Source organism: Phymastichus coffea, unplaced genomic scaffold, assembly GCF_024137745.1.
Source record: "Phymastichus coffea isolate CEN01 unplaced genomic scaffold, Cenicafe_Pcof_1.1 PCOF00019, whole genome shotgun sequence".
NCBI classification, from domain to species: Eukaryota; Metazoa; Arthropoda; class Insecta; order Hymenoptera; family Eulophidae; genus Phymastichus; species Phymastichus coffea.
Genome location: NW_026706830.1, coordinates 5255594 through 5276189, shown reverse-complemented (window position 1 = coordinate 5276189; position 20596 = coordinate 5255594). Strand labels below are relative to the sequence as shown.

At 34.1% G+C, this 20596-nt stretch overlaps 1 protein-coding gene across 1 annotated transcript in view; it reads right to left on the bottom strand.

Moving 5' to 3' along the window:
- The window catches only part of LOC131675344 (disintegrin and metalloproteinase domain-containing protein 11), a 2271363-nt gene that overhangs the window by 72322 nt on the left and 2178445 nt on the right, over positions 1 to 20596 (bottom strand). Inside the window, exon 18 of the mRNA XM_058954276.1 lies at positions 5009 to 5168. Coding sequence (XP_058810259.1) covers positions 5009 to 5168 — 160 coding nt within the window. The remainder of the gene's footprint in view (positions 1 to 5008; positions 5169 to 20596) is intronic.

Here is a 20596-nt window from a genome sequence, read left to right as displayed (position 1 = left end):
AATACATGTATCATCACTTTGTAAATAAGCTTCTTTACATCCCCACTTACGAGGGTGGTCCGATAAGTACTTAGACTACAAAAGAAAAACGAAAATTTTGGAAAAGTTGCGTTTTATTTTTCAACATAGTCTCTTTTTAGTTCGATACACTTGGCCCAGCGATGCTCCAACTTCTTTAACCCGTCTGAAAAATACGTTTCCTCGAGGTCTGAAAAGTACGCTCCCGTGTCAGCGATTACCTCCCCATTCGACTCAAATTTCTGCCCGGCGAGTGACTTTTTCAAGTTTGGAAAAAAAACGAAGTCGCACGGGGCTAAATCTGGAGAATACGGTGGGTGGGGCAGCAGTTCGTTGCCTAATTCGACCAATTTGGCCATGGCGACGGCGGAGGTGTGAGCTGGTGCGTTGTCATGGTGGAAGAGCACTTTTTTCTTCGCCAAATGGGGCCGTTTTTTCTGCAATTCGACGTCGAATCGGCCCAATAATTCGGCATAGTACAGCTCTGTGACCGTTTTGCCCCTCTTCAGGTAGTCAATGTAGATCACACCTTGTGAATCCCAGAAAACGGTGGCCATCACCTTTCCGACCGATGGGGCAGTCTTCACCTTCTTCGGAGCACTTTCGCCGGGTAAAGTCAACTGTTATACCTTATACTGCGTATACCAGTGGATCGATGTTTCGTCGACTGTCACGAAACGACGCAGAAACTCCTTAGGATTGCGCTTAAACAGCGTCAGACATTGCTCTGAAGTTGCCTCACGGTTGCGCTTGTTGTCCGGAGTGAGCAAACGCAGCATCCATCGCGCCGACAGCTTTCTAATGCCCAAAATTTCATGCAGGACATGACCCACGCGGTCTTTTGAGATGCCTACGATCTTAGCTATCTCGCGCACCTTCAATCGTAGATCTGCCAATACGAGATCGTGAATTTTTGTCACGTTATCCTCCGTGGTAGCCGTTTTCAGAGCACCTGGACGTGGCTCTTCAAAAATCGATATACGACCACGTTGAAACTCGTTAAACCAATTTTTGACGGTCGACATCGAAGGAAAAGAGTCACCGTACACAGCATCCAAGCGCTTTTTGATTTCGCTGCGCGATTTCCCTTCCAAAAACAAGAATCGAATCACCGACCGATACTGCTCTTTTTCCATTTTTCAAAAATCAACGGACACACTTGCTTTCACACGCTCTCAAAAATAAACTACAACTCCGATCCGGCTGAAATCTTGACAGTAACCATCGAAAAGGTTGTACTACGTGATAGAATATTTCTTTTGCAGGAGTGGCGCCATCGGGCGGTGAGGCTAAATACTTATCGGACCACCCTCGTATTTGATTCTATTGAACGATGCAATCATGCAAAATAAGACAATGTACTATATAGTTTGTAACGGGGTGGATTAGCTGGCACAAAATGGGTTTATTAAAGAACAAACTCCCACGACGCAGAGTTAACCGCCGCTCCGATAAACACGTATGAGTATACGAGTATTCGCCTTTACGTTTGATACTTTCGTTCCGATATCTTCTTTTCAACAGAATTGAAATCACCTTAAGTCACCTGACTTGTGACACTCGATCTATCTTAGGTGTGAATGATTTAATGTTTATTCCAACTAATCCCCTAGATGAAATCGGTTTAAAATTTAACCGGTGACGGATACGTTAAACTAAAAGAAAACAAAATAACGTAATGCGGCGAATAAAACCAAAATCGTTTATGACTAGAAAACTACAGTTTTCGATGGGCCGAAAGACTCACGCACGCGAATATGATTTAAAATATGTAACAATAATACACGGAGAGAGAGAGAGAATTTAAAATTCGACCGCGAAAACTAATGCTCGACGCGAATACAAAACTAGTTGCGATAGACAAAATACTATCGTAAGTATTTGTAAAGCAGAAAAATGGAGGTGCACCTATCCTGCGGTGCATTACAGTAATCAGCCGTAATTCTTTTTTTTTAGAGAATTTAAAGATGCTCCTGTGGAACCAACTACGCTGTCACTCTCACGAAGAACAGTTGTTACTCTGACAAATGCTGCTGCTCGCTTGTTGCTGCTGTGAATCTGCTGTTATTCTAGCACTCACACGAATCTAAAGTCCCAGGAAAACTACTTTTGATCGGCGAGACACATTGAGAAATAATTTGGCGAATCGAGAACATATCGATTGATCGAATCGACTACCGTTGCAAGTTTTTATATTACTATACTATACAGGAATATTTTGTTTTATTTCAAACTTCAAGTGCACATTCACTGTAGAATTCATTAAAAACTAATTTTATTTAGAGCAATCAATGACAATGAGTAGTACACTATTTATGACAGTAAATTTTCTGATCATCGATTCAAAGTCTTTGCCGTAGTATGCCTTTTGGAAAATGGAATACACATTGTACAACATTGCAAACTGATATTTATTTATATTCAATATAAAGATTACCATAAGAATATCACTGAAAGTTGAGGAAAAGTTTAACATTACATGTTACAATGCGCATATATGCTAGCATTAACTTTTTGAAGTATTTTTCGTTTAGTTTGAAAAGCTAAGATGATATAACGTGGTTTTATCAATGAATTTACAGTTTTGACTATCCATACATAACTTGTGTTTACAAGTAGCATTGGATATTCATATAATTCTCAACTACGAAAACTCGTTGAAATGTTTCTTTCTCTTTTCCGAAAATCAAGAAAACGAATTTTTTTAGTACTCGATGCAGTAACGTAGGCATAAGCTATTCGATGCGCGTTATACTGACTAGAAGTTTTCGATGATTGTTTCTAATTCCACCAATTTTGTTATTTGGATAAGGACATTTAAATCACTGCTCAATCACGTGAGAATTAATTTCTGTTTCATATTTACCAATACTTTGCGATAATCTTCAGCAAAACCGAGAATGAAGTTTAAAGGAATAGTGACATCGAAATATCCTTCCTCGTTGATTATTTTCTGATCATTTTCTGTTATCCATCTGGCATTTTTGGCAATCCAATTTTGACTTGGATTAAGTGATAGCCAATTTTTCATAATAGTTGTTGGACCAACGATTTTACATTTATCGATTTCTGTCGCATTAGCTCTTACCTAATTTTCTCAAACAAATGACAGATGGCGTTGTTCACAAATAGAGTATTCGTTAAAATTGCATTTTCTTCGTCGCACAATCTACCACAAATACGAAATGAGCTACGAGATGGTAATAGACATAAGTCTTCATGTTCGATTGATATGTAAATTTCATCGCTATTTTTGAAATATGTATTGATGTACCGTTAATGAATATACTTCTCATGTTAAGCCAAGGATTATTCATCAGAGGCGACAGGTGACTGTATTTTAGTATAGCAGCAAAAAAAATGCAAGTTACTTCCCCAAAGTCGGAGCAATTTTAACTCAACGTTGATTGTTTTTTTCAATTGTGAAGGTGTTATGCACCACGAACGTGTATCGATAGGTCAGATAATAAAGAATATTACGTTCAAATTTTAAAACATTTGCATGAAGCAATAAGAACAAAATACCCGAACTTCTGATCAAGTGGTAATGGCTTCTCTATCACCATAATGCGCCAGCGCATTCATCGAATCTTGTGTAGAAGTTTCTGAGTAAACACAGTATTTCATTGTTTCTGCAACCTCCGTACAGCTCCGACATAGCCTCCTGTGACTTTTGGCAGTTTCCAAAACTCAAACAACTACTCAAAGGACATCGATTCGATGACAAAACGACCGTTGAAAATAATGCGACGAGCGTTATAATTAGGCCGTTCCTAAAAGTGAGTTCCAGGACTGTTTTGAGAAGTGAAACTTTCGCTGGAACGATGTTATTCGAAGAAGTGAGAATCGTTTGAAGGATGACACCTACCCAATGATGAAGAATAACTTCAGCATAAAGATATAAAGGTGGGCCCGATACTTTCCGAAGAGACGTCGCATATATAAATTTATTAGGAGGGGGAAGCCGGAGGTGATTGGTAATGGTTCGATAAAAGAGGAAATCAGCTAGCTCACACATTGATCTTAAAATGTCAGAGGAAGCTACGAGTGCTGAATTAAAAACGCATGGAGTTCAGATCACGCATGATCTAAGAATGTTGATTTAAAATTTACTCGAACATCAGATTATGCGGTGTACTGATACCCCCAATAATTTTATTTTCTTCTCATCTTAGGCTTTTCTAGTTTACCTACTGTTATGAACCAGTACCTACGCTGTCAAACATCGTGGCGCAACGCCATTATGACGCGGGACATATTTAACGTTAATAAGTAATCTTGTAATAGAAATATTCAGGCTGCATATAATTTTTCTTCAAAATGACTTTCTCTGTTACAGAATATAATCTTATATTTTTTACCCTTATGCACTGGATATTTTTATTTTGAATTAGTTTCAAAGGTAAATATATTATAATATTAATATTTCATAAATTGAATTTGATACATAATGATTAAAGGTTTACAAAAATCTTATGAAAATTCCAATAATTTATGATATTTACGGTACCGTTTTTATCATTTTATTAAGACGGGTGCCATAAATTTTTCCTCTACCAGCCGATCCAGTCTGAACAAGGTATGTGTCCTGCACAGTATGTTTTACGGAATTTTTTATTGACTTCTATGGTTAACTTCAAAAAATTCAATTACACAATTTGATTCGTAGAAATGAATGTTTATTGATAAATTTGATACTTCTTCATAAAATTTCTTCATATGAAATTCTATTTGATATCCTATATATTATTTTAGTTGAAAAGTTACATATAGAAATTTAGTAAATTAGCTATACGTATGTTACGAAATTCTATATTACTAGCTCAAAATTATTACGGCGCTGGATATTAAGTATTATTTCAGTTAAACTTGCTTTTTGCCGGTACGCTATTCTAATATTTGGTATGTCATGTATCACAGTAATTTTCACTACAACCTTGTCTGTTAATTTTAAAAGTAAAGTATTTCAGTGTATTATAAACAAACTTACCGTAGGGTGTTTCCTTTTTTTCCATTTTATTTTTTGATGATGAAGACAAAGATGATTCAGTACTGCTTGTGATAGGTTCTAATGTTTGTTCCTGTCGCAAAGAACAATCTGGTCCACTCCACCCAATATCGCAGTAACATCTATTAAGGTTGTTGCATATCTGTAAATAATCATTGTGAGAAAAGTTCACATATATGTTTTAAATAAATGTTGAATTTAAGACTAAAGTGCATCAGTTGCGGTTCATTTTAATTTGGGCACATATATAATAATAAATTTTTTAATTCTTTATACTCAATAAAAAAACTGCAGCGATAAGTATTGTCAATTTTTAGTATGTACACCTCTATTGAACCTTTTACTCATCATAAGCTATAATATTGATGCATAAGCTTCAAGCAGGCGTGTATCTCTCAATCTGATTTGATGCATATGCGCTTGTATGAGTATAGCTTTTGGGAATATTTACTGTTTTATAATTTTCATAAGTTATCTTGAATCACTTTTATTTCAATGAATAATCAGTTAAATTCTAGCTACCTATAATAGATCAAAGAATTATTTATATAAATACGGGTACTCCATCGTATACTATAATATTATAGAAGAAATATAACTTCTATATTATAGCGCCAACGTAATTGAAAATATATCAACTATATAGATATAAAATATGGTTATCACCGGTAATCAAACGAATGTGTACAAATTGACAACGTATAAAAATGAAAAATTGTGGCTTAAACACATATACTAAAACAATGACTAAGGGCTATGCAATCTCTTAGCTGCAGCGGCCATTATTAGAGGCTAAACGTTGCACAGCGATTTTATTTACCGCACACAACTACTGCAGTGATTGTTTCCAACGGTCACATGCAAAAGCACGCCTGCAATATCCCAGCCAAATAGAAACACGCATCCAGCAGCATCAACGAAAAACACGGTTAGCTTATCTGTCTCTTTCTCCCTTTCTCATGCACATTTTCATGGCGCAAAAACTGTAAGTGTCGAAGTAAATAAATGTCGAGTATTTCTATATTATCCAATATATATGTGTTACCCTCCATGTTTTTGAAAAAATTGAAATTTTGTAGATTCTACAATCTTTTCGGATAAATTAGGAAATGAAAAATAATTAATCTACCATTAATATTTATATTCCAACGTTCCAGCCATTAAATAGTAATCTTATTCAGAAAAATCTTTATTAAAACAATATAATTCAAATTACATGATAATATTTTTTTCTAATATTATAATGATTGTTCGTACTATTGCTTAAATATAAGAGTTTGTCAATAAGTCCTTAAAAAAAGATAGAATAACTATTTTTTTTCGATAAAATTTAGTTCGTATAAATATCGGACTAGTTTGGGTATTTTTTTTCAATCTACATAACTATAAGTTTTGACTTAGTCAGGAATTCTATATCATTACCGTGGCAGCCCTACATTATTTCAAAAAAGAATAACTTTTGGTTGAGACCCGAAAGACTTAAATCGGATAAAAATTACGATCTGCAGCGATTTTTGTCTAATTTTTAGCACTATGCGACACCAACCGAGGCTCAACCACCACACGGTATTTTTCATTTTTAAAATCAGATATGGTGAAGCCAAAAAATAAACCAAATCACACAATATTTTATATGCAAGGGTCGCTGAATTCATTCACTTTTCGGTTATACTTGTGATTCCGTTGCCAAGTTTAGATTCAGAGATTCAAAAAACTAAAGTATCCCAAATTTCATTCAAATTGATTTGAAAACAATTATTTGATTTGATCATATAATACAACGACAGAATGGGCCCGACTTTTTTGTGATCATATATGATACAGTACCATTTAACTGGTAACAATTTGACCCCTTAAAAAAACTAAAAGATTATTTTTTACAGTTATTGATATGATAAATCATGACTATGATAACGTGTGTCATCACTAATACACATTTTTTTGCAGTAATATATGTTTTGTAAATAAATGGAAATACCCACCTTTGAAAAAGTAATGAATGTTAAACATGTTAAGCAATATAACAATAAGAAATGAAGAAGAAAATAAGAGCGCGTTTATTTTCCTATATAAAAAGTGATGGCTTACTGAGTAAATTCATTTTTTAATTATCTGAAAGTAATGATACGAGTCATTCTCATGAATAAATCGGCACTAAATAATAGACTGAGGCCTTTTGCATCAATTTATACTTAATTAGTTAAAGAAATTCAAGTAAGTAGAATAATTTGCAGACATTAAGAAGAAATAACACCCACATTCTTCAATGTTTTTTCAAATTCTAAAGTTTGGCTTTGAATAAACATCAATAATGAAGAGAACTATAAATTAATATTTAATATGAAATATTGTGAATTGATTTTGGTGCATATGTCATTGTTATTCTATTTTAAAACATTGTAAAACTTAATTTATACATAAATATAGTCTTCAAATGATCACAAATGAACAATTGATAAACCATTAACAAACAGTCCAATTAAGAAACTTAAATTGTTAGGCGCAACTGACGGTTCTATTTATTTAACAAAAGAAAAAGAAAACCTAACTTGCTGTACTCATCAGTATCTATGTAGTTAAATATCTAAAAATTGGATAAAATCAGTGACATACGTCATTTTATTTAAAATTATTGAGTATTGGAGAAATATTAATGCAATTAGGAATTAATTTACAAATTAATATGGACGTATGGTAAGCGTTTTTAAGCATTTAATTTTGTGTATATATTGAGTAGTTTAGAATTTGTTTATTTTGCCTTCAATAGTTTTAATTTTATTTAAGTATAAAACTCAATTTTACTCCATAATAACAGGAAAAGAGCGTGCGAAGCAGCTTGCCGACACTATTCAAGTACAAAATGCCTGCAGGAAATTGGTCTCAAGAAGAATCGTAATCACACAAAACTTTTCTTCATGTGCTCCACAATTTTTCCATTTAGAATTATATTTCTGATTATATTTTTTATTTTTTAAATTAACAAAACTATTTACTTTAAAACAGAACAAGCACAATCTTTTACGATTATCTTCATGACTCAAGGCGTTTGTAGACATTTTGAATATATTATAATATTGCATTTAATATGAAATTGACTTGAATTCTTCAAAATGAAAACAGTAAATGAAATGTAAATATACCAATTGTAAATTAGTTCTTTTTTTGTTCTAAAAAATTGTAAAAGGTTAAGATTTATTTACATTGAAAATTGTTTACATATGTTGTGTACATGTGGCATTTAGACATGGCTATATCTATACTTCAGCCAGTGCGTGTATACGTTCTCATGATAATTATTTGCAACGAATAATCTTAAACATAAAATTATGAGTTTGAACTAAAAAATTTCGCTTTTTCTTTTCTTTTCCAAAAAAAGAAGGCATGGATTATTGTAATCATGTTCTTAATTATGATCTCAAAATACTAGTTTTTCATGCTAAAAAACATCCCAATAAAAAAATCTTGGTTGTTTTGAATTTGTATAATGAGTTAGTTAAGGTTCACCGTGTAGCATCAGAATATATTTCTAAATTTTCTAATTTTTGTCTATAAATTAAACCTAGCTCAGATGTACTGTTAAGATATCTAAAGATTCACTCAACGTCTATTAGGTCTTCAAATAAAAAATTTAATTGTTTTTTGGCTCATTGAAAATTAAATGTTTGGCCGAGTTACATTAGCTATGTACATAAGGCTAAGTACATAAGGTTTCCAATTGCTTCTATATTTGGAAATTCTAACTTCTTCTGGCTTCCTAATTTTTTTAATTTCTAACGTTTCTAGATTTGACTTGTTTAGTTAACATAGATGTGTTATGAAGTTTACAGTCGTACATGTATAATTTCTTTAATAAACTCTTAGTATATTTGTGCTGTCTATGCTCAGTTATTTCGCTTTCTCTATGTCTAGTGATTTAAATACGTAAATATTTTCTAGGTTTATCTAAGATTATCTTGAACACTGAACTTAAATGTTTCTTAATTTCATTTTTGTCAAAGTTATATTCTTCTAACAAAATATCGTTTACATATAAAATCAACATAATTATAGTGTCAGACTTTCTATATATGAATAAACATGATTCCTTTATGTCTGTCTGCAATTGTAGCTCTTTTACTTCTATAGAGAAATGTTGATAGCACTTCATAGGATTTATTTTTAGTCCATAGAAAGCTTTCTTCAATTTGCAAACTTTCTCTTTTCTAGTCAATTTACCTACTTTTAATTCTTCTGGGTTTTTCATGTAAATCTCTTCTTCCAGTTATTTATTTAGAAAAGCTGTTTTCATGTCTAACTGGAAAACTTCAAAGTCTAATTTGTTTATGATAGCAAACACTGCTCCAATGATTGCTAATCTCGATATAGATGCATATGTTTTTCTAAGTTCATATTCATTTGTATCTTTGAATTCTCTAAATACGAGGTGTGTTCAAAAAGTAAGGTGACTTTGTATTTTTAAGAAAAAATATTTATTTATTTATCAATATTTATGTTGTCTCCTTCAAAGTAATCCTCCTCAGATACAGTACACTTATGCCAACGGTTTTTCCAATCCTCAAAGCACTTCTCATAAGCACTTTTCGGTATAGCCTTGAGCTCTTCCAGCGATGCAGTCTTTATCTCTTCAATCGTTGCAAATCTCCGTCCTATCATAGGTCTCTTTAGTTTTGGAAACAAGGAAAAGTCACATGGGGCCAAATCCGGTGAATATGGTGGCTGAGGCATGATTGTGGTCTTGTTTTTGGCCAAAAAATCTCTCACAAGCAAAGATGAGTAATCGAAGAAAACAGTGAGCAAAACTTTGACATTCGATCGAACTTGGCGTGCTTTTTTCGGTCTTGGCTCATCTGGACTCTTCCATTGGGATCCACTGGACTTTGGTTTCGATATCATAACCATATACCCATGATTCGTCACCAGTTATGACCCTTTTGAGTAAATCTGGGTCGTCGTTGACGTCATTCAACAGTTCTTGAGCGATGCTCATGCGACGGTACTTTTGGTCAAAATTTAGCAATTTCGGAACAAACTTCGCTGACATACGTCTCATGCCCGAAACGTTAGAAAAAATTTCATGGCACGAGCCAAGCGATATCCCAACAGCCTCAGCAACTTTTCTGATAGTGGTTCGACGATTTTTCAGAACAATTTTCTTCACTGCTTGAACGTTTTCATCAGTTGTTGACGTGCTTGGGCGTCCAGAGCGAGGCTCGTCATTGGCATCTTTCCGGCCATCTTGGAAGAGTTTGTACCACTTGTAAACATTTTTTTTACTCAGAACAGTTTCACCGTATGCTACCGTCAACATTTCAAGTGTTTCGGAGCACTTTATTTTATTTTTTACACAAAATTTGATGCAAATCCTTTGATCCATTTTTTTCGATAGCAAGAAATCGCCGAGCACGCAAAACACTTATAACCTTTACGCCTCTCACAACCAAACAAAAAATGCCATACACTTGAAACTTGGTACAGATGTTCGGGAAGAGTGTACCAACATAACAAAACAAAAAGATCGATAATCGAAAGTACGTTGCGCGTGAAATTTGAAAAGTCACCTTACTTTTTGAACACACCTCGTATAGTGAACGACTTAATCAGAGGAAGTTTCTTGTGCATCAAATAAGATTTTCGTTGGTATTAGTTATTAGAGCTCTTTTAATGCTCCAAATAAATGTCATCAGCGATAAGAGCAAAATTATTATCACTTATACCATGAAGTTTTTAGAGAAGAATCGGTTGATATGTAAACTAAAGCGTGAAGGCAAAACATCCTTTTCAAAGGAGTTCCAAATAGAGTTTGAAAACTGAGAAACTTATTGAGAACGTTCAAGTCCAAGAATAGAGCAGATCATTTCATTTAAATTATCTGTTCTTAATCTGAATAGAAATACAACGAGAGCTTGCGAAACAGTCCGATTTTCTGTACTTCTTAAAGATACCATCATTTTTTTTAATTGTATTATATGTTTCCACGATAATCCTGTGAATACGTGAATTCTATCTACAGAGATAGAAAAGTCACCAATTCTGTCGTGTAATTTTCTATCAGAAGTGATACTACTTTGACTAATTTAGTAATATCTTCAGTTTTTGCTGTACACGAATGCGCCTATATTTTAACATTATTCAAGTCTTCATCATAAAACCGTTTTTTTATTAAATGTTTGTTACAACATCGGTTACGATCTGGGATAAATATTTCCTTTTTAACAAAAGCTTGTCGTCGTGCTTCAAAAGGAAAATTGATAATTCTTGTTTTATTTTGAAACAGATAGCAATAATCATAATTAGAAAAAACTCTTTTGAAAAGTAATGCAATTGTTCCTCTATCAGTAGTTTGCATTTCCAGTAGGCTATAAACTGAAGTCTGTGATGATAGATCCAAAGATAATGACGATTCTTGGATATCGGATTATTACGTATTTACCACGTTTTTTGATTATTAGAGTTTATCTTCTTTTGACTCTGTTAAACGTGTCAAAGAGCTGCACTTTTGATATAAAATATCTCCAAGTACAACATTTTTAGTGAAATAGTTGAACAAAGCAATAGCTTCATCATATATTTTAATTTTTTGTTTGCGCCCGACCATCTTCTTTCGGATAACCCGTCACCATGGCATTTTTTATAAACTGTTAAAGTAGCCATAATCATTGACACCTGAAAGATAAAGAACTTACTTATTATTTCACAAAATCAGATTAAGAAAAACTTAAATATTCAACATAGTGGTTTCATGTATTGTCGATCCATAAAGTACTATATTGTTACGTCTCGTGCATCAACTACGAATAGCTAATGAATGAGACGTTCCAATATGTTGACTAGTGGTCGGATATGTCTCACTTATAATAAATATATGTGGAAATGTATGTCTGATGATTGTACTACCTTGATAATCGTAGCTTTTAATTGTTGATAAAATGTAGCAGGCTCTAACTGCTTGTTGGGTTGTATGAGTGTAGCAGGCTCTAACTGCTTGTTGAATTGAATAGGATAGATTGTTGAATAATACTTGCACGATATTACTTTGTAACAGTCGTGAGTTTATTAAGTAAAATGATCACCAATTGTCGGACCAGTGTGTACGGAGTTGAGTCTTACAGGTACTTATTGACTGACTGACTACTGATCAACTGACTCGTAATGATGTTCATTGCTTTTTATATGTTAATTTTCAGGTCAGTATTGAATTGTGACATTTTGTTTTTTGCTGAATATACATTCTTGTGCTCGGTGGCTTTATTTCGGAGTGCTATTTGTTTTGCGTTTTGTCAGCTTTCTGCTGACGTGTGAATATTTTAGCAGTTTTGAATTTCCTGAATATGCATTTGTTACAAAAGAGGATGTGTCGCAAGGTGTAACAACTTTATTTCGGAGTGTCATTTACCTCGCGTTTCGTCAGCTTTCTGCTGACGTGCGAATAGTTTTAGAAGCTTTGAATTTCACGAGTGTGCAGTTGTTACAAAAAGGATGCGTCGTAAGACGTAACACCCCAGGGCCTAAGACATTGCAATATGATTGCAATGTTTTGCATAAAAATACTTCTGAAATTCAAAGCTACTAGTTTGCGGTTTATACAGAGATTTTGTGGTATGTACATTTTATTTAGTATATAAGGAGTGCAGTTGCTCGACTTTGTACAGTTCAAGTTTTTCAGTTTACGATGTTCGGGTTCCCAAGGAAACGTTATTTCATGGTCTGTGTAAGTATTAAAGATTGATTGTAATTCTTGTTGCCATGCTTTATTTCATATCACGTGCTGTGAAGAAAGCCAGACGAGAGGGCTTGCCCCTTCCTGCCGGGCCGAAACCCGGAACCCGGAAGTATGTGAGGATAGATGTAAGTATTTTGCAATGTATATTGGTATTTTTATATATATGGATTAATTTGTTTCCTGTTTGCTTTGTTAGTTTCAGAGATGGCAATTGGTGCGGACTCTACGGCATTGCGACCGAGTGACGCGCACGGCCTTCTTCCTGGGGGAGTATGGGCCAGACGAAGATACTTGGGGTCTTCGTGACTTATTTTTTTATGGTTTGTTAGTTTATTGCAATGGTTTCCGTAGGGTATGCGTAGAAGTGTTTAGTGATTTTTATAATGTGATTGTAGGTCCAAGTGTGGACCACCGGTATAATTGCAATTGTATCTGAGTGTGATTATATTTGCGAATATGCTTGTAATTTTGTAAAAATAAATATATATTTTTTTCTGTTTTTAAAAAGAACAAATCTTTGTTTTTTATTTCAATTCCTTTGTCATCTCAGCCTAATATCCTAGAGCGAATATCTCGCTTCCCTCCCCGCTTAAAATGTGGCCATGACGTAAAGCATTTGGGGTACTGAACGACATGACAATTAGATTTTTGTTGAAAATAGGTCATGTTTGTATTTGATTATTGTTGTTTCGAGAGGTAAGTTTTGTTGAGGAATAGGACAGTGGGTATCAGGGTAGATTTGTATCTTGACGTCTGTGTCGTTCAGGTTTGTGTGTATTGTGTCTAGTTCAATTTCTGCATTTTGTTTATTAATTTTTGTCATACTGTTGTGGTTTTGTCGTCCTAGTGTCACTAACAGGTGGGTTATTGAGCTAAAGAAGGCCCATAGTAGGTTCATAGACCAGCCATAAATCATGTGCAGCGTATATCCTCTGATGATGGTGTCAATTGTCAATTTTGTTATTTGCAGTATTATTAATATCATGATGATTACTGATGAGATTGATCCGCACATGACTAGCTTGTTGAACATGTGATTCCATGTGCTTTCTGCCAATTTTGCAAGTGTATTTTCTGTAAAAATATTCCCTGTTGTTCCTTCTCCTGATATCTCTTTAGCTATAATATTTAACAGAGATGCTTTTTCCATGGGGAACATTATTTGTTGTTGTAGTTGATCTAATTCTTGTTGTGAGTATATGCCGCTAGTTGCTAATGACTCTATGGATTCAAATTTCCAATTTATGTTTGTGTTTGGTTTGAGTGTTTGTGGTGATATTGTTTCCGTTGGTTTCGGTGTTAGTTTTATCCATTTGTTATTTACTTTGTAGTATGTAGGTATGATGGAGTTGCAGTTCATTGGAGTACCTCTTCTTTTGAGGATATGCGTTTTTGGAGTAAGAAACCAGGTTTCATTGCCTGAAATTACTGGTAATTCGCTGTAGCATTCGCTAAGGTGCTGTGCCTTCACTACAGTAGGGATGCATTTTATGATATGAACTGCTTCTCCTGCGATCCTGGCAATGTATCCAGGTCTTTTCATGATATTGTATGCGAATTCGTCAGGGGAGAGGGTTGCAAGGGATAGGGAGTTTTGTAATGTTTTCCTCTCTACTTCACACCTATCTGTAATGATTTTTCTGTAAAGATCGTTCAGTTGTCTGCCCAAATGCTTTTCGACATATACAAATTTAGAATTTACGTATGTGAATAAATCGATGTTAACCTTGCTTTTGCTAGTAACCGTATCTTTATCGAATTTGTATCTGTTGAAGTTATTATTTTCTTCCCCGATAAAGAGTTTTGGGTGTTCTGTTCTAGTGAACTCTCTGTAGCATTTCAATATTTTGTCTTTAGCTGTTAAAGCAAAGGTCGTGTCGCTAGTGTTTACCATGTATATTATGTCGTCATTGTGTGTGTTAAAGTATTTTGTTACTGGACCTTTATATAAAATATCGTAAGTGTTAGTAAAACATTCTTCCTGAGGTAAAATGTCCCAAAATGTATAACCCCCGTCAGAGTCTACGCAAGTTGTGTCTGAAAATTTACATATCGTTCCTGAGCTTAAATGTAATTTATCATTATTCAGACTAATTTTCGCATAGGCTTGTATTAATGTGATTTTAATTGTGCCTTGAACAAGTATCTTACTCCATGATCCGAACCTGTCTGCGTAGGCTACGCCGCTGCAGCTTCCTGCATCGCCAGCGAAGTCTATGCCTTTGGTTGTTGTGGCGTTTATTTTTAAATCAGCAATCGTATGAAAATTGTCATACTTAAAAATTCTCGTTTCGTGGATAGTTTGGCATTGTTCATGGCTCAATTCATACAAGTATTCCTGTTCTCCATTTTGTTCAGGTTCGAGGCGTCCGAATAGTCCGCATTGGTATACTGTCCGATGGATTTCAATTTTGCATTGATGTACTGGAATATTTCTAAATTCAGCTGCTTGGATAAGTTCTATATTTGCTATTGTTGAGTTTATTGTTTCGGTTTTAAAGTCGCATTCGTCAGCGTCCAGTAGAGAGAATGTTGTGATGTTTGTGTTTGTAGTGCCGCAGTGATATCCAATGTATGCATAAGTAATTTGAAAAAATGTAATGAATAACGTTATTTTTGAATACATGATTTGTTTGTCCTAAAACAGAGAAAGGTTTATCATTTTATATACTTTTGTGTAATATTAATTTATTTGCATGAACTGTATTCGGTTTTCCACCCTTATTTATTGTTACATTATGTTTGTCTGTGATATTTAATATTTCAAAAGGACCCAGGTTTTGATTCTTTTCTAATTTTCCCGGTTTAGGTTCTTTAATGAGCCACACTTGATCTCCTATTTTGAAATTGCAAGGGTTTATGTGGCGATCATAATATTTTTTTGATCTTTCTTTAGCTATTATGAGGTTTTCCCGCGCTAAGCATGCAATATCCTGCATGTTTTGTATAAGTGTGGATAGATAATTATTAAATGTTGGCAATTGTTCTGAAGTTTTTAATGGTTCACTAGATGGTAATCGTGGTGGATAAGCGAAGACCAGTTCATGCGGAGTAAATCTATGTGCGTTGTGAATGCTTGTATTGTAATGAAATTGGGCTAATTCTAATAAATTATTCCATTCAATTTTTTTACTAGAAAAATTTTTTAAATATTCACAAAGGGGGTGATGTGCTCTTTCTAGGGAGCCGTTTGATTGTGGTGAAAATGCGGTGGTTTCTATTTTTGCAAATTTAAATCTACGAGCAATGGCTTTTAAAATTTTACTTGTAAAGTTTGCTCCTCTGTCGGTGAGGACTACTTTTGGTGAACTGAAAATACATATAAATCTTTTAATTAGGGCATCTGCAATTGTTTCTGCCGTTTGATCACTGAGTGGAACAACTATTATGAATTTTGAGAGGAGGTCTTGGATAGAAAGAATGTATTTATTTTGATTATTAGTAACGTTTAGAGGTCCATTGCGATTTTGTCGAATGTTTTCATGGGAGTATCCGTTATTATCATTGGTTGTCTAGTTTTTATTCTTTTTAGTTTGTTTCTTTGACAAATTTCACAATTTTTAATACGGTTCTCTATATCAGTTTTCAGATTTTCCCAATAGTATTTGTTCTTTATTCTATTCCATGTTCTGTTGATTCCCGAATGTCCTCCTAGTGCGCTTGAGTGATATTGGTCGAATATATTGTCTCGGTCTGTGAGTTTTACGTAGTCGATGTAATTTAGGCAAATGATAATTTTAGTTTTAGAGTTTTCGAATGTTGTCGCTAGAATGTTTTCTATTTCAGTCCAGTGTATGTTTTTTAATTGTAGGTCTTTTGAGATGCTGAATGTCTTTATTCTCTTGCGAATTATTAATGTTCTTAATAATTTGAAGAGACTTTTGAGATTTTCCTTTATTCTCATAGCCGACTGTCTTGTGTTAAGACAGGCTATGAAGATGTTTTTTGTTCTTGACTGTATTATTTCAATTTCTTGGGGCTGTAGATTTTTGTCTGGTTGTATATGTTTGATTTTCATTAGACTTTCTGTTGTGTTATCTAATGATTGATGTTTGTAATCGATAAAATGTATGATGTTGTCTTTTCTTAATTCGATGGGTTTTTTCGTAAATCTTATGTTATGTTGTTTCCGTGTTGTATTTTCGTCATCTATATGTACTTGTGTTTGTGTAATATTTTTATTTCTATTTCTTTTTTCTTTGTCTTGTTTTCTTATTATTTTGATTTGTTCCTCTTGTTTTTGGCAAGTGAGTGGGGAGGGCGTGAGAAACAGTCTCTCACGCACTATTGCGTCGCTTGTCGCGAGCATTAAGGAATTGACCCTGCAAGCGAGAGCATACCAGCTAGTGCACCAGAAGAGTATCCTCGAGAGCGGCCCTTTGTCCACCAGTCACGCCATATCGAAGGAGGTCACCGGCCGGCAGAGAAATGATCAACTCGCCAGCCCAGAGGACTTCGCCAATTAACAGATCATAATCTCTCCTCTCGTTTCTCTTCCTTAATCGGGTTTAACCCGTTTTGGCTATTCGCGACTTGTACGCTGTGCCAGGCTCTCGCGGGCCGGCACAGCTGGATTATGATTAAGTTTTCTTTCTTTATTGTGTATCGAGTCAGTTGTGAGATGGCAAGACGCTGACGTGCCGGTCATCTCATTTAGTGGTAAGAAGTTATTGTGAAGTTATAGGTTAAGGTTTGATAGATTGTTTTATTCGCCATCGCTCAAGGTAGCGATTTTATAATAAACGTATTTGGTTGGTAAAAGGTTTGAATGTTTATTGCGATCGCCTTTCCTCTTCTGCCTTGCTGGGAGCGATACACCGCCTCCTTTACCTCCCCCTTAAAGAATTTGGTGATAGCGGGAAAGGATTATCAGCCAAGGACGGCTGACGCTATTACACAGGAAATAAAAATACAAGTAGCACTTATACAAGAGCCATACAACTGGAATAACGCGATTTCAAGTTTGGGCAGTATCATGGCCTATCACAGAATCGAAAAAGGCGAAGTGATATAAGCCGCGATACTCTATAACTCTGACAGTGTTACAGCTACAAAGATTTCTAACTTGTATGACTCCCACTGTGGTTGCGCATAAATAGTCGGAGCCTTTGGTGAAATCTACCTGATAAGCGTCTATTGCCAGTTCTGTCATAGCAGGAAGATCTATCTAGATAAGTTGGCTAAAACTCTAAAGTAATTGAAAGGCAAAAGAGTTCTAATTGAAATAATATTGATATTTCTTGGGAAGGTTTAGCCAGTGATATGGAGGGTTAAATCTCAAACATACTCCATTTCGCATACTTGTCCTCATAGATATATTGGAGCAGTACGTCTTCAACTTCATATTTTGAACAAACTGTAAAAGATTTGTCGTCAGCCTATTATAAATTTCTTGACAAAGGAGTCGACGTAGATGATTTTATTAGATAGAAAAATTTAGCAAATTTTGCTTTCACTGTTCTTGATCGATATTTGAAACTGAGTAATTTATATCGAGCAAAACTACAAAGAGGTCAAATTTGCTATACACACTTGATTTCTCTAGTAACACAATTTAATAATTTCATAAAAGTCGGTGTAACTATTTAGACATCTCAGTTAAATATAGATTAAATTCAAGAAGATGGTATTGTTTGGAGACCAATTCATTCTGCTTTCGAAAATCGTATTAATACTATAATTATAGTATAATGTGGATATAAAGTCGTTTTTAAATGAAGCAAAAAACTTTTACAAAAGCAAATACCGAGTTTCTAGCTATCCATAATGCATTGAAGATAAATGTGGAATTTTCACCTCAATTTATTATTATAAAGAATAATGAAGAGGATATTCAAATAAAATACTTTAACACTAAAAATCAATGCATTTATAAAAGTAGTAATCTAATTGAATAGTTTGAAAAAAATATTAAAGTCGTTTTACTTTAAAATATAAAAGAATTTCAAGAAAGTTAGTCTGGTTGGTCATTAAAGACTATTGTTAGGCTTACAATTAATATAAATGAACCTTGCTCATATATTTCATTACCTAAGGCCATAGAAATGAGAAAAGCTTATACTCGTATTAACTAATGAATCAACTAGCGATGAAAAAGGCGAAAGGAGTAAAAACACATATAGTTGAGAAAAAAATTTTCACATAAAGATTTTCACATGAAGATTGAGAAAAAAATTTTCACCTTAGTTGCTTAATAGATTTGCAAACTATAACTCGAGAGCAGTATAATATTTGAAGTAAATTGCATCAAGTAAGAACTGAAAATCTGATATGCTTCCATGGGGACATTACAAAATGATAGAAATGTCAAAACTGAAAGAGTTGCAGCGCTGCGCCGAAAGAAAGATGAAAAAGAAGTAGAAGATAAAGAAAATGACCATAGAGGGTAGCATGAAAATTTTACTTCAGTTATAGTCAATAAATGTCGCTCAGTAGGAGATGGTATGGGGGAAGAAGGATCTTTTAGGAAAAGGAAAAAGTTGGAAGAGAGAAACACTCTATAGATGTCGCTCAGGATAGAGTAGTGGGCGAAAAGAGAGGCGGTAATGATGAACTCTAAGAGAGAGAATGTTGGTTATAAAATGGAGAACACGCTTCAGTCTAAGGCGTCCAGTATTCGCTTGAAGCAGTAGTCTCTTCCTAATCCTCCTCTTCCTCCACTAGTAGAAGCTCTGCAGTAAATTTAATAAAAAAAAGTTTCTTGTATAGTTCTCTAACTCTAACTCTAGTAGTAACAAAAAAGTATATAGTCAATTAATGATTGATTTTTGTTGGTAGAATGGATTTTTCATCAATCAATAGGATTGTAAAGGCAAGTTTTTTACGTAGAAAGACCATATCACAATTAGATAACCATTGTACGTATATGGTAACTTAACTGAGATGATTAAATACTCACTATGGATTTTGCGTTATAGTGACAGTAGATGATGAATTTGAAGTATTTCTGACAAAGCGAATTAGCTTAGTATTCGAAAACGATGAGAATAAACTGCAGAAGCTGTACGAGACCACTGAGAGGAAGGGTTTCTACTTATTTTTACTTGAGGAATTGTTTCTACTCCATCAAGAAGGCTCCAACTTTGAATTTAAAAATTTATTTAGAATAGTCAATAAATGTATATAGTAAAAAAGTAATATATATATTTGTTTAATTTTAACCAAGTCTTTGATTCTAATTTAATTATTCTCTTAAATCCTTTTTTGGAGAGGTATAAGTAATTACTATAGTTATGCGTCCTTTCCATTAAGTTTCGATTTAATGTAAAAGTCTCATAAGCAATGTTAGTAGTGGAAGTTCCTCACAACTGAGAGTGATGGTTGGGGTTTTCACTATTTCTTAACAAAAAAAATGAATAAATAACAAAGAGAAAAGGAGGCGAATTTGACGGATCGAAAAGCGTAGTAGCGGGGTTACATCAAAGTCTCAAGAATCGAGTAGTAGCTGTTATAGCAGTAGTAGTATAAGATGTAACATTCTCTATATCTTTTCCTATAGCTAGATGAATTTTGAAATATTGAATAACATTGAAATAAAGTTCTTTGATGTACTTCCTGAAAAGAGTTATCATGAATTGTATAAAGATCAGATTTATCTAATAACATACATGAGGTAAGATCAATCTCGAATTATTTTTGAACTCGACTCTGAGTTCCAAATTATTCTACCAGACCGAATTTCAAAAGCAATAATTTATCATTACGATATTATCGATTCATATTCATTATTTAAATGTATTTATTATCTTCTTGTGTTAAAGTATGCTTGAGCGGAGCTTGAGGTGGTATGCGTGTGTGGTATGCGTGCGCATGCGCGCACTTGTGTATAGTTATAGTGTGTGCCCTGCGAG